Below are 23281 nucleotides of genomic sequence, written 5' to 3' on the forward strand. Positions count from 1 at the left end.
TTTGCTGTGTCACAGCCAGAAACTTTAACTTTTTATGAGCTACAGTTCCTTTAATATCCGCTAGGTGCCGGCAGAGAGCAACTTTGAGCCTTATGTACTCAATCCTTGATCCCTGATAACTCAATTGCATGGCAGGTAATAATATTTCTTCACTGTAAACGCTGTAAACCTGTTCCATGGTTGTAACAGGCTATTCCCAGAGACATCCTTTATCAGAATCAGAAGGAGCTTTATTGCCAAATAGTGTTTTACACATAAGAGGAATTTGCTTTGTTGATAAGGTGCTACGCATAGACAAACATACAGTTGACATAAATAAATGTAGAAATATATAAATATGGAATGGACAATGCAAGTTATATAAGAATAATAAAAAGAATAGAGAAAAATAATACAACTTTTTGCAGAGAAATAACAATGTCACAGATATTTACATAGCATTATTCTGTGTTTGTGTTGTGCAGATGTATTGCAACAGAAGAGAATATTGTGTACATAAATATGTAAATTGACAATATAAAAATATACAACAACAAAGATTAACAACAATGTGCAATGTGCCAGGTTTGTGCATGATATGAAATGAAAGTGTTTACATGTGCAGAGACATTTGTATCATTTGCAAGAGGGGGGGGGGGTCAGTGGGTGACCCGGGCCTTGGTGATGAGGCTAGCTGCAGACGGGAAGAAGCTGCTTTTGTGGTGAGAGGTTTGGTCCTGATTGACCGCAGCCTCCTGCCAGAGGGGAGAGTCTGAAACAGTTTGTGACTGGGATAGGATAGGTCAGCTGCAATCTTTCCTGGTCGCCTCAGAGTCCTGGAGGCGTAAAGGTCCTGAAGTGATGGAAGATTGCAGCCTGCATCACCTTCTCTGCCCTTGTCCCTGGCAGTGGCAGCAGCGTACCAGATGGTGATAGAGGAGGTGAGGATGGACTCGAGGATGGCGGTGTAGAAGTGCACCATCATTGTCTTTGGCAGGCTGAACTTCTTCAGCGGCCGCAGGAAGTACATCCTCTGCTGGGCCTTTTGGTGAGGGAGGTGAGGTTCAGCTTCCACTTGAAGTCCTGGGAGATGATGCAAGGGGTCCACAGTGGTGACCAGGGAGTCACACAGGATGATGGGGGAGGGCATTCAAAGGACTTCATAACCACAGAGGTCAGGACGACGGGTCGGAAGTCGGGTATTATTAAGTGGTATGTATCAATGAGTTTTTCTCTATTGCTTACACACATCTCTTACAAAAAGCCCCGTGTTTGCAACTGCGTTACCAGGGTTTACGCCTCCCACTTGAAGTGAATGTAAGACCACATGCTCTAAACACAGCACTCAATAAATGAAAAAAAGCCTTCAGCCGGAAGTTTTCCCCTAATGGCTCCTTCATAGACAGTTCAGCAACCACTTCCCAGTTCAATCTTGATCTCTGAAGCTGACTTCTGGTCAAGTTAAAACTGTTACATTCAACTTCTTTCGCTTCCATCACACCAGCTGTGCAGTCATGTAAAATCCTCCCCTCAGTGACACCAGGAAAGGTCAAATCTGCTGCTGGCCCCATTATTGCTTGTTGGGTGCATACTACTGTATAACTATAGAAAGCACACATCAGAATACTACAAATCAATATGATTTACAAGTAAGTTGGATTTCAGACTTGTGGTTTTGCTGCAGTCCACTTACATGTTTGCAGACACTTGCACATCACTGTGGTATTTCTGTTACGAGAGTTTCACAGATTTTTTTCCCCCTGAGAGAGCATGTAGGCCTATATAAGAAAAGTGATGCTTTGTGTTCACTCTTTGGTAAATGCCTTTGAGTTTTGCAGTGAGAGTGCAATGGATAAAATGCGCTGTCCAGAGAGGGAGAGAGCTGAGACATTACAGGTATGTAATTTGAGAATTGTACCCACATATGAGGGTAAGTAATTGACTAATATCGAAAACAACCTGCACTACATAGAGCCTTCAGCAGATGGAGCTGCAGAACAGCAGTAGCCTTCATGTCTGTTGACGGTCGAAGCAGGGTTGAGAGCGGCGAGTGATTGACCTTTCTGCACCTCTAAAACAACAGGTAATACAACAGTTATTTTATAGTCTTCTTCACAGTGTGAACAACACGTGTGCTTAACACCCCTGAGTCATGTGGCTCTTCTTTCTGTTACAGGCGTGATTCGTTATTGATTGTCTCCTCGCCCGCAAGTTTGTCCGGCAGCAAAAGCTTGTAAGCCTGTGTTCGTTTTTCTCCTCTTCGCATCCACAGCAACCCTTTAACCCCCACGCTCGGGAGGCGGGTGTTTCCTCGGAGCAAATGAAAGCTTTTCAAACGATAGAGTTTTCCTTTTATAATGGCTTGTATATCATTGAGTCAGTTAGGTTTCAACGTGGCGGCCCGGCATGTCTGTCTTGGATCGGTCCTCTATTGTGAAAGTGTAGGTGGTGAGTTCTGCCTGTCAAAACAGCTGGCAGGCGATCAGGACGGTCGCTTATCTTGACGGGATCATTTTCATCCAGAAATATGACTCTCGTCAAGCAATGATTCATCCAAACAATGTGCCGTGAGCAAGCCACAGGTTTGCACGTCCCTTAAATCAGCCGGCTCATTGTGTGGGAGCAGCCGAATGCAGCGGGGTTAGAAGTGTTTTCTTGGTCTTAAACTCACCATGCAATAAATGTAGGTTCGTTTTCTTTTTTCTTTTTTTTTTTTTAGCACTATGGTTTCTCTCGCCCCACTGTTCTTTCTGCACTGAAGGGACCTTACTCCAAGAGTTTCCTGAATTTACATGCATATGCTGAATTGTCAAACAAGTTTCTAATTATGACATTGAATATATTTATTTCATGAATTTGTTTAATGTTTTTATCTTCAAAGGAATAGGCTACTCAACCAAAAGTCAGTGTTCGTAGTCTCCGCCTGAAGGCTTGACATCCCCATGAAAAGTTTGTAACTTTCTCCCTCACTGATGACCACAGCTGTCAAAGTCTATAGAAACCACTCAAACAAATCCTGCAGCATGTCAGCCATATCCTGTCAAAGTTCTGCTTCTCTGCAAAGGAGACACACATTGGTGCAGAATTCCTTTAAAAAGTTAGAACAACTTTCTATTAAGTCAACTTTTATAGGATTTAGAAGTTGTAGCTTGTGATGTTGTTAATGGTTTTTAAATCAATTACAAATGCTTTATAGATGAGCAGTATCGAAAAGCAAAATTTCTATGCACTTTGGAAGTAAAGGAAGGACTAAGCTAAACTAGTCTCCTCAGGCAGATTTTTCCATAGTCTATAAACCAATGACTTATGAACATTAATCATTTAAGGTGACTTACTAAATTTAGCTTTAATATTGAATTTTGTCACATCTAACTGCAGTATTTATGTTATTACCCTTAATAAATCACTTATTACCCCTCCAAATGAGAAACTATGTTAGAAACATGAGCATTTACTAATAACTCAAATATGATTCATCAGCATAAGCATGTTGTTATTAATGGCTAATAACTGATCTTTAAAGTATTGGTAAAAGATGTGTGAACCCAGCTTGTGATAAAGTGATCCCAAAAATTTTTAACAGGCAATGTTGGGCTAATTCCAGTCATAGAATTAAAACGCCGCTCCCATGGCACTGAAGGATGGCAATTCACGTGACTATCAATAGGATTGTCCCACTTTTTCTACACAAGACCAGCACAATCAAAAAGGAGACTTATGCCATCAACATCTTTTAGCAAGATGTTATAGTCACCAAAAAATTCTACATATGCTAGTGTTAATTGTGTGTTAAAATCAAGGCTCAGTAACTCAGTTGTAAGGACCTTTTCCTCAAATTCGTTCAGTGATTTGATAGAAAATCTAGCTTTCACTGCCTAGATAATCACCCAATTTTCTGATACCTTCTTTTTGACCCTGCTGTGGAGGTAGAGGTCCCATATGTTGAGGTTAAAGTGACACAGTGTCCCTCTGGTCGGGGTGTATTTTAGTGAATTAGCTGGTGTTAATGCTGAACTGACAGTTAATAAGACGTGGCATCAATTAAATAGCATTCGGCTCGGGTTGCTGCTCTGCGACGCTGGACGTTTTGTGCGCCGCTGACCCCCATGACTCATGCACGCACGCACGCACGCACACACACACACACACACACACACACACACTGTCATGACGGGCAGCTGGAGCCTACTAAACCACTGCGCCACCCGGGACTGCTCCCCCTGTGAGGTGACACTCAATTATGGATGACCATCATTAGAAACCAGACACGCCAGGACACAGGCTTGCCCAGCCTGACACACACGCACTGTGATGGGCATGGCGATTATTCTCAGAGACACCTAAGACTATTGAAGTGCTAATGGAGTAACACCATCCATTTCATTCCATAACCACTGCACCTGTAACCCCTGTGGCCTCCAGGTGACCACCGTTATACATTGTCCATATCAGTATTATTATTAGAAAATTAAGATCTAGTTCAAATTATGATATTATGCTAAACTAGCTACATTTCATTCATTTGCATTTTTACTTTGGTTTTTCTGGTTTATCATACAATAATGCTGGGGTTTTCCTAGTCATTGTATCTGGAAGTTGATGTTGGGGGCAGCTGCATGTTCATCCTTTTGTTTCGGCTCTTAATCCTGCATTTGTTCTATGAGAAAGCAAACACAAAGGACACATCTCTCATCAGTCATTAACACAGGGATTAAGCTGCAATATATCAAATGATGGCATAGATGGTCATACATCCACAACGTGTACACACACATCTTATGAAGGTTTCAGCTTTCAGACTGGAATCTGGGTATGTTAGTTTTCAGCATGTTCATCATTATTGTTGATAGCAGGGTGGCTTTTGGGACCACTACTTTGGTCCAGACTGAAATATCTCAAAAGATATTGTACATATTGCCATGAAATTCTGTACAGACGTATCTGCCTTCCTTAGAATTCATTGTCTTTGGCAATGCCTCAACTTTTCAGCTCACACCATCAGCATCAACACCGTCAAAGTTTTAATTTGAGACTAAATATTTTCAAAACTAGCTGTATTTGTTCTCAGTGCTAACTAGCAAATGTTAGCATTTTAACATGCTAAACTAAGATGGTAAACATGTTAGCTCATTTCATTCAGTTTATTATGTATGGTATTTATACACCACTAAAACACAGTTATGTATATTATTTCTGCGTTTCCTAAATATTACACATTGGAACTTTAACTTTTCAGCCCTGGAGGTTGCCGCTTGGAAAAATATTTTTGTGTGTGAATTAATACAAACACACAAAATGTTTCAACTTGAGCGAAAAGTTCAGGCTTATACAGGGAATTTATGAATCAGTTTCAAAAATGTGAAGAGACTAGAGGGAAAGGAGAGACTGGGGGCAATAGCAGAAAATATTTTTTGGTGAGTTCTGAGTTGAGTTGGGCGCTGATCTGAACACACAGGCACACTCCCACAGACACGACTACACATCCATTGCTAGGTAACTTACAGCTAACATGTGTACAATTGAAAATTCGCATCACTGTGTGAACATTCCTTGGTGCATGTGACCTAAAGTGGTGTACAGCGAGTGCACAGCCGTACTCGACTGGACTGAATACCGTGTGGATTTACAACCTCATGCCTCTGTCAAGGTGAAATAAGAAAGACAAAAATAATTTAGGACCTGTTTAAATCCTCTTTGTTTGGATTCCAACAGCATATAAGTCTGTCTGTTCTGAGACTTCTTCATTAAGTAACTAGCTCAACCCAAAATAACAAAAATCAGAAGAAACAGTTGCTGGTGGACAAGTACCAAGTAGACATGTCCAGGCATGTTTTGTGTCTTTAATAATGCCAAGAAACCAATTAAACACACACATGCGTGACTTACTTCCAGTGACTGCAGCTGGCCATAGCGTCCTACCTAATTGGGCATGACAGTGGCTGAAACTTCAATGCAACTTAACCTAGATTTTGCCATATTAGCAACGGAGAGTGGGAGGATGCCAGTAAAGCCGATCAAAGGTGAGAATGCGTCTCAGGATGGGAGAGGAGAAAAGATACAGGTCTCCGTAAGACCTTGTGAATTGCTTCCTCTGTAAAGCCAGAGACAGATGAACTCTACTGGCAACTGACACTTTACAGTATGATTGTGTTCATCAGCAAAGCTGCAGAAGAAAACAACAACCTGCTGAAACCAGCATGTAGCAACAGTATGATGTTGTGCAACCAGAGATGTTTAGGTGGAGTCCGTTCTAGGTCAAGTCCTAGTCAAGGCTCAAGTCAAGTCTCAAGATATGGGTAATTAAGCTTAAGAGGCAAATTGGGTCTTGTAGTCTTATTTATTTTTTATTATTCTGAGATTTCACCAGCTCAAAACTTGAGACTTTCAAATCTCATGTCTTGCAGAAAGTCTGAAGACATCCTTTTTCTGACTAAAGTCTGACTGGCGTCTCAAGCCTTGACCTCTGTTTGAACTCTTTGTCTCTATCACAAACTCAAACACATAAATACACACAGCACGCATTTATAGCCACACAGATCTATAGATATTTCAACCTGTGCTTGCTCTAACCCCGCTGGGCAGATATACTTTTGCCCACTGCTCTTTATAAAAGAACGGGTTCCAAGTACCGCTATAAACTGTTGCGGAATTTCATGGATGAGATTACAAAGTACTGACTCATAAGCTTTATGTGTAGACTTTCACTTTGCTATTTACTTTTGATTTTGTGGTGTCGCTCACGGTATCATTGATACACATGGAAAGATGTTTTAAGTTGCCGCTTGATGTTGCTGTTAAAGGCAGACTCTTCTGACGGCATAATGTTGACTGTGAACGCTGTGTTCCAGTAGCCATGGATACATTCTTATGTGCAACATGCATTATTAAACAGTTTTCCGTCCTGTACCTTGTTCTTGTTTGTCCAAATCTTACGCACATGCACCATTCAGATTCACTCTGACCAAGCTCAGTTCTCAAGGAGAGGGTATTTGATTCGTTTAGTGATTTGACTTGTTTTAGCGCAGGGAACATCTCCAACATCCAAAACAAAGCTTTTGTAGTTTTTTTGGTGGGTCTTCTGCATGAGTGCTAATGTGTACTTAAAGAGTTTGTGTCACAGGATTACACTGAAATTATCTTAGTTGGTGTCTGGCAAGTGCCCTTGCCTGTATTTCTTTAGGCTTAGTGAACATGGGAAGTTGACTGTTAACCAGCCATTCTTGTTTAGTGCACTGCCATTGTGCAGTTTGAATGTGTGTGTGTTTGTCTGATACAGTATCAGAGCTTACTGGTTCATATCACTGTTAAGTAGCCAGAGATGTAACTGGAGTGGGGATGTGTCCACCTCAGTGGGTTCAATCTGTCCTTATTGGGCACTCACAGAACTTGCGCCATACCCCAACACACACACATGCACACAGAGTATCAGGTAACAATGAATCAATTATTTAGCAGCCACGAAGAGCACCACGAAGCAGCAACCAGATTCCTCCACCGCTTTGCAGCAAGCCTGAATATTAATGATCCCGAGACAGTGACATGAGGAAAGAAGAGTGCAGAGACAGAAGGCGTATGAGGGAAAAGACACTTGTCAGAGATTTGGGAGAAAGATTGTTAAAGCATGAACTTTTGGGTATAAATTAGCTTTGCAGTACTGTGACAAATCATTTAGTAAGCACATGTGACACACTCACCGTGGTCTAGTGAACAACTGGCGTTGTGCAGTGAAAAGCTAAATATCTAACAAAATGGTCAAGTAAAAGATGGAGCTTCAAACCTGTGTTGGTAGTTGTAACATGGTTCATCGAAAATATCAAAACTGTTTCCAAGTTGAGGTTACTGCAATGATTTCACCCTGGCCATTTTGGTCCTCGTCCATACCGCAAAGCACTACAAACTGTAATGTGAGACGTGTCAGCTCATCAGTTTACCAAACAAATAGTTGTGGTAGCACTAACAAAATCCTGATTAGTTGTCAGTTTAGATATGCACCTGAGTCTAAGATTATAAATGGGGAACAGACTGCTAGATAGCATCTGCTAATGGGGACCAGATTAAATTAAGTTGCTGTATACATCTTAGTGTTTTTTAAATTTAAATTTTTTTTTTTTTTACATCTTTCACATGTGCATATTAGTACCGTTTTTGTGGTGCCTGTGGTGGGCATACAGTAAAATTGACAAGGGAAAGACGTTCGAACGTACTGATACATTCTTAGCTAGCCATCAGCCAAGAAAAAATACCAAAGCTAATGCTAGTTTCTTCTCAATATTTAAGCTAGTGCTTAAATAAAATTATTTTACACAGGCACCTTAGCAGGCAATAGATATTTGCTCTCTAACAACTCATAACGTCTTATTTGTTCATTGGTTGAAGAACATATTGCCAAATGACTGCAGTTGAAAATTACACTGGCACAGAAATGTTGATCGATGTGTGCATTATATTTAAATAAATTAAATATGAACATGTTTCTCCAGTCGCCTCACAACAAGGAGGTCGTGGGTTCAAACCCCGGTTGCCCCGGCCTTTCTGTGTGGAGTTTGCATGTTCTCTCCGTGTCCACGTGGGTTCTCTCCGGGTGCTCCGGCTTCTTCCCACCATCCAAAGACATGCAGACTAGGTTGATTGGTGACCCTAAATTGTCCTTAGGTGTGAGTGTGAGTGTGAGCAGTTTTTTGTCTATGTGTGGCCCTGCGATGGACTGTCGACCTGTCCAGGGTGTACCCCGCCTTTCGCCCGATGTCAGCTGGGATCGGCTCCAGCCCCCCCGCGACCCTGTACGCAGGATAAGCAGTTGGCGATGGATGGATGTTTCTGCAAATTTTGTGATGTGTTGATGTGTGAAATGAACTTTATATTGTAGTAAAAAATGGATGCAGTCACTTTAGAGGGAACTCTTAAAGCCCAGGGTTTCCTTTAGCGCCATAGGCAAATGGCAGAAAATATATATATACAGCTGATCATGATATTCCTAATTGAGCAGGAACTTTGCCACAAAGACACATAACAAGAGGTTCAGGTAGATTTGAAACTTGTTTTTACTTTGACTTTCAATGGTAGTACAAAAATGTATTTAAGAACAGTGAATACAAATAGAACCAAATGTCTGTGTGCATTCTGCACTTCACATTGTGATGGGTGGAGCTTAACATGCTGAAATTACAGAAGAAGATGGATAAGAGTAGCTAGACCAAAGCCTAGCCACCAAAGGTTGCATTAAAATAGATGAGCTTGGTCAGAAATGAAGTTTTTGGCACTGCAGCATATAAATGAAGCATACTGTATGTTGTTTAGAGTCCTGTTCGTGAGCAAGGCATGAATCAAAACTGTATAAGTAGAGAATAATAGCTTTAGCATCTTTATGTAGCTGCTGTTTTTGGACTGACCTGTTCCTCAAAATGTCTATGCACACAGTTCTCAACTGCTGCTCTTTCTGTAATCAGTATATCATACAATCAACCCTTTATTCTTCTTCTCTTTAATTCAACTTAGTGTAGCCCCTACTTCACTACAGGCTAGTATATGTAATTGCTAATCTGATTTCCAAATGTGTCTATTAACCTCAGTCCTATATTTTCTGTATTTCCATAGCACTTTTTTCTAGCCACTTTCATTGCCTCTCTATAGTGTCCTCCCATCTACATATGTATCAGTAGTCCATACTGTGTAGCTGGTTCTTCCTCTCTGCCTTTCCCTGCAGGGCTGCAGGAAGCAGCGGCAGATTCAGTTCCGCCACCCGACGCTGGAGAGATGAACGTAACTGAACTGAGTTCCTCTTTGCTCCATTCATCCCACCCCCTGCCATCCTTCTTTCTCCACCGCCTCCTCCTGCTGCTGCCGACAGATCTCTTCTCTTGCCTCTCTCATGCCTGAGGCTCTTAATGACCAAAGTATGTTGTCTCTGTGACGGGAAGGCGGGTGGTTTAGACCCGTTCACCAGGAGTCCTGGGGGCCCGGGTCGGGTCAACCCTACCCATGTCATCTTCCTGCCTCGTCCGTCTTTTAGCCCGATGTTGCGCAGGCGGGGCAAAGGGGCAGAAGGTGATGTCTGCGTCATCGCCTTAGTACCCAGGAGGTCTCTGTCTGGAGAGTGGGTGGTGTTTGTGTCGGCCTCTAGGAGCATCCTAGGAGAGATGCCATTCTTCTCTGAGGAATAAAATGTCTGCAGCTTCTCCAGACGCTCGTTAATGCTCAGGTGATGAGAGCGGTCATCCTGTTGGCATTTGTCGTGGAAGCAGTCTGATCCAAGGTCAGCCGCCCCGTCTGACTGAGTCGTCCTGAGCAGGTGTGTGTGTCGGATCGGTCTTGATGTGCTGCTGTCTCTGGTTGGCTCAGAGGGTAAGGGGACTTGGCAAGGGGCAGAGTCATAGAGTTGAGATGCAGAGCTTTTGGGAGGAGAATGATGGACGAGTTCCCTGTCTCTGAACACAGACACTGGAACAAACACACAGATGCAGTATTGAATGTCACACACTGTCCTGTGCATGTGCCTTCTGTTTCTGCATATGCTATAAATCCTTACCTTCAGGAAACAGGGTCTCTCTGGTGTTCAACGTGATGGCGATCTCCTCATCAGTGGCCCTATCCTCGGTGGACAGAGGGGCAGGGGAGGGGGATGGAAGGCGAGGGGGTACTAAAGGGGAGGCAGAGTAAGGAAGCTGGGGTAAAGATGAAGAGGGTGGACGGTTCTCCACGTCCTCACGGTGGTCCTTTCTGTGCAGGTCCTCAGGCCTCTTCCTGTTGCTCTGACATTCAGTGGTCTGTTGGGCTCTTAGAGGCCTGCTGGACTGCTTTGAGCTTTTTTCATTGGTTGGTTCATTCTAAAAACAAGCAATGAATAGTTGTCAGGAGGCCCAAGCATGTTTTCTACTAGCACATAAGGGTAACAAAGACTGTGATCACATATCACCTGAAATAGTAAGTTGCCTGACTCTTTCCAATAAAACCACAACACTTCCTTTGCTTATACACACTTGATTGGACTATTTGCAACAAGCAAACAGGGCTACAGCATCTGGTCGAATGCATGCAGGCATCTTTCTTCATTGCCATGAACAAGGGTGCTGTACCTTATTTTCTGTCCTACATACAGCTTCAGGCTCCAGGAAATACTGACTTGTGCACCAAATCTGTAATAATCTGCTGCTGAAAATAGTCCTCAACAAATGCACAGTTTCTAAAGATTTTTGTCTTCATAGGAACAAAAGGGCTTGGGGCTGAGTGCCACAGACAGAGAAGGGGAAGCCAGAAAGCACTGAGACATGGACTGTCATTGTTGGTAACATACATAGAACAACAGCACTCATATCTTTTAATATAATACTATTACTTTAACATCTCATAATGAATACTGTATTTGTGTTTATGATGTTACTGACAAAATTACCTGCTGCTGAGTCTTTGATTCAGTGCTATTCCTCTCTCTCCATGTATTCTTGCTGGGAATACTCCAGTCATTACTCTCTAGCTTCTGCCAAATCAAAATTTTCAGTTGTTAAAACTTCATAACAGAGCACTTGTGTATTTTATGCTATATATACTAAACTAATGGCATCAGAAAAGCGTACTTGTGTGTGTGTGTGTGTGTGTGTGTGTGTGTGTGTGTGTGTGTGTGTGTGTGTGTGTGTGTGTTCATTTCATCAAATAAACTGATATTTGCGCAGGGAGAGCACACCTCTCTGCCCTTCCACATGCCTACGTGGAAAAGCCATATAGCTGGGAGAGCACCTCCCTGCCCATCCATGTCCATTCATGGAAAGCCCGAGGCAGAGAGCAGCAAGAAACCCCACCCCACCCCGGGGTACAGAATAGAGCAGGCATTAAGAACAAAATGACATGATTAATCAGATACGGCCTGAAAGGAGGAGCTGGAGTGGTGGCGGATTACAAGCTGCTTGCAGAGGAAGCAATAAGGGGCTATAGCAGTTTAAATCAGATGCCTGGAATGAATGAATCCCAATGAAGGCTAAGATAACAATCAGCTGAGCTGTCAGCTGATGTGGCTAGCTTTAAGTTGGCTGCTATAAGCTGATGTGCTGGGATTGTGAGCTGAGCTTGACTAGGTTGACTTGATGTGTGAACCTTGCTGGCCTTGGCTCCTTTCTGGCTCCTGCTGAGTTTGTTGAGCAGCAGATGATAGGAGGCCATGATGGCAGAGGGACGGTTAGTGGTGAGTGTGTGTATGATTTCAGAGAGGGAGTAGCCCAGCGTCTCTGTCATGTATGCCAGCACAGACGAGTTGAGATCCTCTGGACACAACCTGGGAAATAACAAGAGAGAGAGGGATGGGAAAACAGTTAGAAAGGTAAAGTGTGAAGAGTGAAGCTAACCGAAGGGTTTTGGTTTGATTATTTTCAGCTGTGAGCAGAACAGAGCTGGAACAGTTCTTGGTTCATTCATGTGGATTTCAGAAAATGCACTATTGCCAGGAGGAGCCACACATGATTGCATTTCCACACTGCGTAAAGTGATAAGAGCCTTTTAGTCATGCTATAATATTCAAAGCTGTTACCCTACTGACCACAAAAAATTTCATTTTGTTAGAAAACTCGCAACAATTTCCTTCTTGGTTCTTTTGCCCACATTGTAATGTTTACTGCAGAACTTTCCCTCTTTGTGTCTCACTTTGCTCTCATGGTGCAAACATATACACTTACAGTAGGTTACAAATATAGTGTCAAAGAATATAATGGGCATATATTACTCACTTTTCTCTATCTTTAGATATATTTAGAAAATAATATGATAAACTGTAACTTTTTGTAGTATATAAAATTGTTAAATTTGGCAAAATATAATATTTTGAGGGCTTTTTGACTTTATTTGATAGAACAGCTGAAAAGAGAGAGAAAATGTGGGAGAGAGAGGACATAACCTTTGTGTCTGGTGTAGCATTCTCTACCTGGTGAACTGACCAGCGCCCCTACAAAATATATTATTAAAACTATGTCACTTTATTTCAGCTGCATACGTGGAAAAGAGGTTTCACTTGCTTTAGGGTGTGTTAGTAGTGGGTGTGTTTAAGTGTAGTCATGCACTAGATCTCTACCTGTTTTTATGAGAGAGTGTGCGTAGTGGTTTCTTTGCGTATCCCTCATTGATCCATCTCTCCTCCATCGCAGCTCTGACACTGGGTCTCTTATCTGGGTCTGGCTCTAGGAGGGACAACACAAATGCCGCCGCACCTGAAGAAGGAGCAGTGTACCTTTATTTCTTTAATTTTCAGAATTTTGAATTCAGCGATTTCTGCATTTCTGAGGGTGGAAATTCTCACTGCCCAGTTAAAATTTTATAAATTGTCAGTCATCTCATATGGAGCAACTGCTGATCAACAACCATTTTGTTGTAAGAATTAAACCCAAATGCGCTTGTAAGAGGTTATGCTAAATGGTCTTTACGCTTCATATTCATCTATACTATGTCCATGCAGGGCTCTGGGTTGGTTATTGAGTAGCAGTTTTGGATCAGTGGCTTATCTGGCTAAAGGGTACATTAGCATGCAGACTGATGGAGTTTAAGATCAGATCACAAACAATGCATGTATGATTTTTGCACAAATCTTGCCTGGCCAAAATGGACAAAACTAAATGACCCAATGTTACACAACTACTCCAGACTGCCAGACTGATGCCACTCATTGTGTCTTCACTGGAACTGTATCCGAGAGAACAGCTTGGAGAGATGCAGGATTTCCCTTCAGAGAACCAATTTAGCCTGTCAGCCTGTGACATAGAGCTGTCCTGTAACAACCAAGCGGGGTTGATAGTTTGACTCCTGATGGGGATTCTTGATAAGCACCACAGTCTGGAGGAGCAGATAGATTCCAACAGGATGGCTACCACATTCACATATATCTTAGCCAAGAGTACTCCATTCAATTTGCTACTATCAGTTTCCTTGCTTTCAATGACAGAGCCAAAGCAGCTTGTCTCAATCAGGGTTAACACATTTTGTTTATCACTGATAGAATCAAATCCACCATTTGTAGCTTTTAATCTATGAGCCTGTGGAATAATAGTTTCTGAAGACAGTTTGTTTGCAATAATAAAAGTCTAAAAACAGGGTAAAGATAACATAACAAATCATACAAAGAAGTGATAAGTAATATTATTTAAATTAAAAACATGACATCACCAAAACATTGCAAAACAAACAAAAGAAAGACAAAAAATTACAAGAAAAGAAATGAATGAGCTAGCAGAATTACAAATGGTAAAAACACAGACTGATTCAGATGCAGAATAAAGTCTACAAGTTTATGTCGATGTCTCAGATGCCCATCTGTGGCAACGATACAGCCACTAATCTGATCTTGTCACAGTTTCAGGGCATCGGAGTCGGATTGGTTTTGCCCACAGTAACAGGAGCTATGTTTGTTTGTGGTGACATGGCGCCATGACAGAGTGTAATGGAGTGACTATGTGTGAGAAAGAGAGACCAAAATAAAAGAGAGAGAAACAGAGACACAAAGGCCACTATGTACTTGGTACAGAACAAGTGGAAGAAACAAGTGTAAAACACTTTCCTTCAATTCTCTGTCTCATGACAGGCCAGTGGTCTGTAGAAACAAGACTAAATCCCAGTTTGTGTTTGCAAAGAGTCATTTACAAAAGCTTAAAAAATATTACTCACTATTATCATTAATGCATATTTGGCATTTCATATTCAAATTAGTTCTCACTCAAGTGCTTACTAGACTTTTTCAAAGGCAAATTCAATCAGTGTGAAGAACATCTTTCATTTGGTCTTTGATATTTAAAACTTTTGTTTTTGGTTCACAAAAATGCTTTGCTGATAAAACACATTATTGCATAATAATATGCCAAATTCTTTTTCTGTGGTTTTGTTTTGTCTAATGACATTTCTTGCTAGTATTTCCAGTATTACCTTTGCTTATGTCACTGGGGAGGCTGCCAATCTCTCCGCTGACCATTTTCTGGTGCAGCTGTTTGATGTTGAAAGGCTCAACAGTGAAGGGAAGAGTCCCTGTCAGCATGGCAAACATACTCACACCTCTGCACACACACAGACACACAAGTAAAATGTCAAGAAACACAAATATTTACAAGAGGCATACACAGAAATGCATCAAATAACACCAAAGAAAAACTGCCTCAGCTTTTCCACAAAGCCACACTAAGCTATGATTGAACAGGCTGGACAGCAGACTTCCTTAACAGACATACTGAGACTTTATCACTTACACGGACCAGACGTCCACTTTGGGTCCATACTTCCTGTGAGCGAGCAGCTCAGGGGCTGCATAGGCAGGACTTCCACACTGGGTGTTGAGGAGATCCAGAGACAAGGATTCAGCCTTCAGAGTGTTACTCAGGCCAAAGTCTGTGAGAAACATCATCATTTTAACAGTGGAGCACATATACAGATGCACTAGATAGCTAAGACAGGTTCTGCCATGCTGAAACACTTTGCATCAGTACTCTGTATGCTGTCTGATAGATGTCAGTGAAGGAATGCCAACATACCCACAATCTTTATGTTGTTATGTTCATCCAGGAGGAAGTTTTCAATCTTTAAATCTCTACAGGAGGAAAGAAGAGAGCTGTTAGGCCACAAGGAACAATATGGTTCACTGTAGTGTTTTCATGAATTCTGTCCTGCCTAAATTTCTCCTTACAGATGAGTGTTTTGGAACACTTTACACTTTAGTTGTTAAATTGAAGAACTCTTGCGTTGTGCATTTGGGCTTACTAAGCGTTCTCTGTGTATTTATGGACAACCAGATGAGATTGGACCAGACTGGACCCACAGAAGCAAAGGAAAACCAAAGCTAAATTTAGGTTTGGGTTGAGCACAAGCTTTAAAAACACTGGTGAAAAATAGTTTTATTTCAGTTTTTATTTCAGTTTTTTTTCTGGATGAACATTCAGTGGTAATTTGGGAGATTAGTTTGTGTTGGACTTGTAAAAACCTTCACCCATCATGAGGCCAAAGTGAAGCTCTTCTTCACTTACTCGCTCCTTTGTACCAAAGTAGTATCTCTCTGTTCACCTGGAAAAGTTGCCTGACTCCCCTGAAAGTACCCCAGCCTCGCCACCAACCACGTCGCCTGCTCTAAAACTACCAAGCTAAATGAAAATCTGCGGTTCGGAGAAGGAGATCCCCCTATAAACTATAGCCTGGGAATCAGCCATGTTCCTTTCATCTGCCTTCATCTAACCAACAGACACTCAGGGTCCCGAAAATCCAGAGAACGCTGCACACACAACCCAAGAAAAGTTCAAAGACAGATGGAGGAAGAAAGAAGGAAAAAGAGCAAGAGAGAGTGAGAGCAGACATTGTCATAAAGGAGAAAATGTATGCGGTGAACCAACTGGATGTGGGTGGCATGAGGTGCATTTAAGTGCAAACTTTCCATTTATTTCCAGTTTAATCATCTCTGTGTGGGACTGTGGTGGAGAGTGAATGTGTGTGTGTGTGTGTGTGTGTGTGTGTGTGTGAGTGACAGAGAGAGGTGCAATAGAAGGGTTGAGAGCGACGTCGTTTAGGGACTTCATTAGAGAGGAAGTCCATGATGTTGTGATGATGTGTGAATCATGGCGCCGGCGCAGGATGATGAGGTCATTGCCTGGTAATCACATTCCCACCTTCAGAGGAGCCAAGGTCTTAAACCAAAGCCCAGCAATGTGCATATTGTGTGTGTGTGTGTGTGTGTGTGTGTGTGTGTGTGTGTGTGTGGAGGGTGTTGGGTCTCTAACGCCTACACATACTAAAATGGCACCGAAATAACACTATCAACTCCCACACTGCACTGTGCCATATACAGCCTTTCTTGCAGCTTTTCCTCCTCTGTAGGCTGTTAATGCCCTGCAAACTACCCTGTGTGATGTGTGTGCTCACAAGTGTGTATACATGCGTGTGAATGTACAAAGCCCAACCTTAACATCCACTATGCAACAAACAGCTACTGTTTGGAGGTACTGTAGGTTTGGCTCTCTTGGACAGCAACATTTTGAGACAATAATATATGAGTGCCTTTGTTTTACTTAGTGGTTTTGCCAAATCTCTAATTGGGTCGAGATCAGAAACACTTTCTACATCACATGCTCTTGATGGGTTGACTGTTAAACTAGCCCAGTAAGCAAGGCCATACTCGCCATTGGGAGTCCCGGTGGACTGTTGGACAATTGGGCCAATACACAACATAGTATTAAAAAAATAGACAAGAAACTGCAGTTGAAAATCAATTGGTATGTGCCTTGATGAACCACAGTGTGTGGTTACATTGGGGCCGTTTTAATATGATTGGCTATGTCAATCAATCACACACTCCACATCTGGACATATTGAAATGGTTGAAACATGGACCTAACCCCTAGCCCGGTTATTTGTGCTTCAAAAACCATGGAATAAAAAAAAACAACATGCGATAAAATGCAAAGGTGGTGCTGAAAAGCAGAGGGAGAAAAAAAAAGAAGTCGCTCAAGGCAGGTGCAGCAAAGTGCCTCGAAATTACAGACTTGTAATTGAGGTAAGGGCAATAACAAAACAGAGTCAAAGCCAAAACAGCCCCCAGAGCCAGGCAAAGCTCCAGTGATATGGTGAGATTGATGATTCCCAGGACATTTTTTTGCCCCAGTCCGCCCCAGCCAGTAAGCATGGTTTTGGTCATTTGGATGCCAAAAGATGTCCAAACATCTAGATTAAAGCTGTGCTAGATTTGTTAGATGAGTATTTTTTTAATCATTCAACCGAAATTCTCCCCAGTTTCAACTTGAAATTCTGGTGACCTGTAAATTATTAGAGGAAAAATTCAATATTTTTGGAAATAAACTTGATGATTGATACCACTCTCATGTCTGTACGGTAAATACATAGCTAGAGCCAGCAGATGGTAAGCTTAGCATGAAGACTGAAAACAGGGGGAAACAGCTAGCCTCGCTCCGTCCAAAGGTAACACAAGCTGCCTATCAGCACCTCTAAAGCTCACTTATTGATAGTTTATTTCTTGTTTCTTTATTCCATAAAAAAGTGTAAAAATTACAGTTGCTGGATTTGTGGACAGGTGGAGAAATTTCCTGGAGTAAAGTGCCAACCAGCAGTGAGTTCAGGAAACAACAGCGAATAGCGTATTTCGTATTTTAAAATCAGTGCTTACTGGTGGAGGAAGTTCAACATTTCTGTAGACTTTTGCTTTCCTTTTTTCTACAAGTGTAGAATTATTATAATTGTCACTTAATCTACTTTTTTTATTAGTTATTATTATTCAATTATGCAATAATTAATTTATGTATAAAATGTCCAAATGAATGACAATGTGCATTACCAGGTACCAGAGAATGAAGTGTTGTCTCTATACAGATAATTTAGTAGTAATTTCATCATCACTGAAAAATACCACAACCATATGTAAAGGAAAACACAAGCAAGCCTTTAAATGTGAGAAGTTGTAAATGGCAAACTGTTTGAAATGTATGCTTGCTAAAGCACTTAAATGATGTTTAATCAGAATGAACATCCATTACTTTGACAATGACATTATATACTCTGTATACAACTTAGAAAATAATACATTGATTGAATACATATCAATCACAAAGGAAACTAAATAAAGAAAAGCAGTTAGAAGAAGGAGTTAGAAGACTCCTGACTTCCTGACTTCCTGTGCAAAGAGTAAAAGTAACTAACCCAGTATGAGGCAGATGACTCTCACACTGCTTATTATGTGGGTGTAGTCTCACCTGTGTACAATGCCGTATTTGTGCAGGTGTTCCACAGCAGAGAGGATCTGACGAGTGTAGCGCCGCACCTCCCTCTCCTCCAGCCTCTTCCTCTCACAGATCCTGTCCATCAGGTCTCCTCCAGCACACAGCTCCATGGCCATGTAGTAGCTGTTCTCTGTCTCAAGAGTCTGTCCACCCATTATTTTGTTATTCACATGCTTATTAATTTGACAGGCGTATTCAACAGCAGTAAGTATATGATAACCTTTGATAAATTTTATCTGATTTGAGCAGGTGTGACATTGACTCCATCCATATGAATATGTGTGTTATTGTTCTACCTCCAGCAGGACGACGATGTGAGGATGTCGGACCATCTGATGAATTCGAGGTTCTCTCTTCATGTTCTTCAGCACGTATGAGTCCTGCCGTGCTTTCTTCTTGTCGATCACCTTAATGGCCACCTAAACACACACACACACACACACACGAGTGTGCACAAATACAAATGTTGCTCCTTTTTATTAAAAGTTTGTTCCAAATTGAGGTAAATTGACGTCAGTATCATTGTAAATGAAAAGACTATGAGTTACAAATATATGTTACAATTTGTAATTTGACAGAACCAGATCAATTAATAGAATTGAAATCACAAAGTACATGCCACCTGTGGGACAAATGCACACAACACTTAAGGGCACATTGGGCATATGTACACATTCTGACATATTTCAGTGAAAGGCTTATAGAGGAGGTCACGTAGCAAGCAATACCCCTGACTGGCTGACTACATTTGTGGATTGTATTCACCCTCTGTGTTAAAATAGTCTCAAAATGATTTGTAGACAAATACGAAGCAATTAGTAGTGTCAAAATCCTGAAAACAAATGTGAAACAATCCATAAATAGAAAATGACCCACACATGCAGACAAATCATTTTGCATTCATTCAAATTGTGTTTTTAAAATTGTCACTGATTTCTGTTTGTGTCTCATGATGTGTTTGTTTGTGGATTTTGGATCTATTTGTAGATTGTATTTTGTGTTTACAAATTGTAATACATATTTGTGAGCCTGTGCATTTGCAATGATATTGACATTGATTTACCCCCATACTTCCAAATTTGGTGATCTATTAGTTCACATGTGAACAGGAACAGAACCAAACATTAACAATGGGAGATAATCAGTATAACCACAGTTATAGTTCTATTACTGCTTGCTGTTCTAGTAGTTGTGGCTACAGAGTCTTGCTCAAAGGCATTTAAACAGTTGTTGTTAAGGAAGTAGAGTTTATTGCTCATTCACGGTCTTCACTAACTCAGGCAATTTAACCAATGGCGATTCACTCAGGAGCCCCTATTTATTTATTTCTAAATGTATTTATACTCTGTGTAAAAAATATAACAATGACTATGTGTTCTGTCATTTAATTAACAATTAAAATCCAACAAAAATGTCTAAAAGGGTGTGTGTTTGTACAGCTGGAAACTTCATCTCCACAGATCTTATACCTGTCGAGGGTAACAGGGGTTAAGAGGAGCAAACACCCCCGAGGATGAGTTTGGTCATTACTATGGCAACCAGGTCAGGGACTCAGTGACCGGTGAAAGAAAGTTACACATACATTTATACAGACACACACACACACGCCCTGCCTCCACTGCACAAGTGCACATCCATATAGTCCCAATTAAGATCCACAACATCAAAAATAGACAAACTATGAAATACTTCCAAACACTAGCATGGTTGTCTCATAGCCTATTTGGAAGAGTATTCTCATGTTTTTTATATTAGGACACAAAGTTAACATCATGTACATTTTGTCTGAACATGTTTACATATTTATATACGTAACATTAATTAGAACATAAATCATAACTTTGTAATTGTGTTTACTTGGCATTAGATTTTCTGCTTGTGCTGCATGAATCTTTTTTTTTGATTTTTTTTTTTTTTAAATATATTGAGCTGAAGCAAATCCACTTCAGACCTCTTTAAATCTGGTGAACGTTTTTCCTGTAAAATCCCTCTCAGAGTCATGGTTATGAAATAAAGTAATTACAGATGGGTCTGACTGTGTTTTTGTACACATAACAAGAATAATAATAGGCCACTGCCTTCTTCAAACCCTAGTGACTATAATTATCAGTTACAAGTGCACAAGTTGTAACCGTGTAATCATGATCTTGTATGTGTGATCTTTTTCTTGGCTAATGTGCCACTACTCCAGCTGATGCATCATGTCACCTTACTCTTTTTCTCATATCAGGGAGAGAGCACCAACCTTTTCTCCCGTGCCGATGTGTAGCCCCTCCATCACTTTGGCAAACGATCCCTTGTTGATCATCTTCCCTACCAGATAGGATCCCACCCGTTTGGAGTGGGGGAAGCTCCGCAGCAGATCCCTCGGGACCTTCAGTGAGGGCAGAGGCAGCCGCTCCCGGCCCGCCCCAGAGGCTTCCCAGTGGGACACGCCGCTCTCTCCCTCGCCCTCTCCCTCCGCCACCATGTCCTCCGGTGAAGGCTTCACTGCTACAGCTGGCATACCAGACAGGGCCCAGGCCCCATGTGGCCGCCTCTCACACACACACGCTCAAATCCAAAAACAGGACAGTCCGCATAGAACACACATACTAACACACACAGATGCAGAAGAAGTGAGAATGCTGCTTAAAAATCCTTCTTCAGGAGCAGGTGCGTGTCCTTGACTGCAGATTTGTTATCCTTTCACTCTAAGGTAAGTATGTCCTTTATTCCAGACTGTCTGTTGAAAGACTGATCTTTTCTTCCCTGTTGTTTTACCTTTTAACAAATACAAGTGCCTTAAAGTGTCTCTTTTTCAGTCCAGCAGTGAAGTATGCAACACTGGCGTCTCCCTCTGCCTGTTAGTGGATGATTAACTGTTGTGTTCTTAGGTCAGCTCCAGTGATGAGGAGGACATTCTACACCGTAATTACCCCCCCTTTGCACACACTAAGGTACACACAGATGCTCACAGTTACATAGTAACCATCCAAACTTTCTTACTTTACTTCCTGGGGTTCCCTTCGAAGCTGTATTTTCTAATACATTAATACCATTTCAGTGTCTAACTGACACAATCAGGTAATTTTCCTGGCTTAGCACAAAGACTGGAAATATGGCTCTGTCCTAAAAACCACACATTTTTACACATTGTATGAATTAAACAAACAACATATAATGTGTTAATTACAAACTTTACTGTACAAACATGACAGTATTGTCATTCCTTTCTCAAAGTCTCAGCAGTAAAAATAAATATATTTTATATATTTTTTTCCCAAAATGTAGAACTATTCCTTTAAATCTTTCATTGCGTCTTAGTAAAATGGATTTTGCCTATTATCTCATACAATAGTTAATGTGTACATTACAATGATTTTGAATGCTTGTCAGTGAGCAGTCAAGTTCCCTACCTTTACTACTACCTTAATTATTGACCTCTGCAAGGTAACTATCTTTTATTTTGGCCCAGAGAGGTCAGAGGTCAGGGTCAACATCAGATCGGCACCCCTGCAGCTGACGGGGATTCAGTTTCTTTCTTAACCACCCTTCAATAGGCTGGCTTAATATAATGGCATCTGGTTATTATGGTTTCTAAGATTTTACTTGAATGGTGAGTTTATATGACAACACCCATTATAAAAAAAATTAAGTAAAAACCAAACTGGAATTAAGAGGTTTTCGAGTGATATTAATGATGTCACATAATACTGGAAAGAGGGATCAGAGCCACAGAGGCATGTGTTATGACAGTGATGATCAATGGAAAGCAGCAGTGAGGTTTTGTGCTGATGAGTGACAGCCAGCATTGAAGTGTGTCTGCTTTTCTGCTACTATGTGTATTAAAATGCGTGTGTCTGGGTGTGTGTGTGTGCTCATCAGGGTCAGATTGCAGTGTGTTGCTGCTCGATTTTTCCTCACTCAGCTGATGAAAGGAGGGATAGAGCCCTATATCCGCCATGTAATCCAATATACTAACACACTCTCAAACACACACGCACATACAAGCTTACACAACCTTTAACTGAGCGACTGTAGTAGCCAAGTTAAGCTTGAGTGAGAGTTACCTTATTTTGTTTTAAACATGTTGATACTGTATAATTTGATTTGGCATTCAGAGCACACACACAGTTGCAGCAGCCATTTTCCTTCCTTTTGTGCACACTCAGGCGCCATTAAAATCAGTGTAATCACAATCAAAACACTTTGTTGACCACTTTTTTCCCTTTAGCTGAACTCAGGTCCAAACTGTTTAAGCCATAAGGAAAAACGACATACAAATATGAAACACACCCATACTGTACACTGTTGTCAACAGTTTCCCCTTCTGAAATGAGCTGCAAAACACAGAAGCAGTCCACCATTAGTGGTTTCACATCAGTTGAATCCAAAATGCTGTGAAAACATTAAACCAAACCCCTTGGAGAAAATCATTAATTTTCCTACACAATCAAATCTCACATCTTAATCTCTCTCATCTTCTTCATGTGTGTATGTGCTCTCATACGCCAGGAGCCCTACACTTCATAAACGGGTCTTAAGGCCCTGGCGTGTCTGTGGGAGGAGGTGTTAACACACCCTCCCTA

At 41.3% G+C, this 23281-nt stretch overlaps 1 protein-coding gene across 1 annotated transcript; it reads right to left on the reverse strand.

Annotated features, from left to right (window-relative positions):
- Positions 1 to 9043: 9043 nt before the first annotated feature.
- On the reverse strand, positions 9044 to 21592 carry LOC119908459 (hormonally up-regulated neu tumor-associated kinase homolog). Its single transcript, XM_038726152.1, has 11 exons — positions 20956 to 21592; positions 19007 to 19129; positions 18684 to 18853; positions 15468 to 15523; positions 15186 to 15324; positions 14869 to 14996; positions 13031 to 13166; positions 12064 to 12241; positions 11369 to 11452; positions 10505 to 10802; positions 9044 to 10416 (listed from the first exon to the last, which is right to left on the reverse strand). The coding sequence occupies exons 1-11, from the start codon at positions 21214 to 21216 to the stop codon at positions 9632 to 9634; spliced, it is 2358 nt and encodes a 785-aa protein (XP_038582080.1). The 5' UTR covers positions 21217 to 21592; the 3' UTR covers positions 9044 to 9631.
- Between the last annotated feature and the right edge of the window lie 1689 nt (positions 21593 to 23281).

This window comes from Micropterus salmoides, unplaced genomic scaffold, assembly GCF_014851395.1.
Source record: "Micropterus salmoides isolate LMB-PRFRI ecotype aquatic unplaced genomic scaffold, ASM1485139v1 Ms_hic_scaffold_18, whole genome shotgun sequence".
Lineage (NCBI taxonomy): Eukaryota > Metazoa > Chordata > Actinopteri > Centrarchiformes > Centrarchidae > Micropterus > Micropterus salmoides.

Bases quoted from the DNA above. Each gene is read 5' to 3' on its own strand.
- LOC119908459 (XM_038726152.1), bottom strand. From the start codon at position 21,216: ATGCCAGCTGTAGCAGTGAAGCCTTCACCGGAGGACATGGTGGCGGAG. The intron at 15,325-15,467 runs GTATGTTGGCAT...TGTTTCTCACAG, and splicing joins TAACAACATAAAGATTGTGG to ACTTTGGCCTGAGTAACACT. The intron at 14,997-15,185 runs GTAAGTGATAAA...GTGTGTGTGCAG, and splicing joins AAAGTGGACGTCTGGTCCGT to AGGTGTGAGTATGTTTGCCA.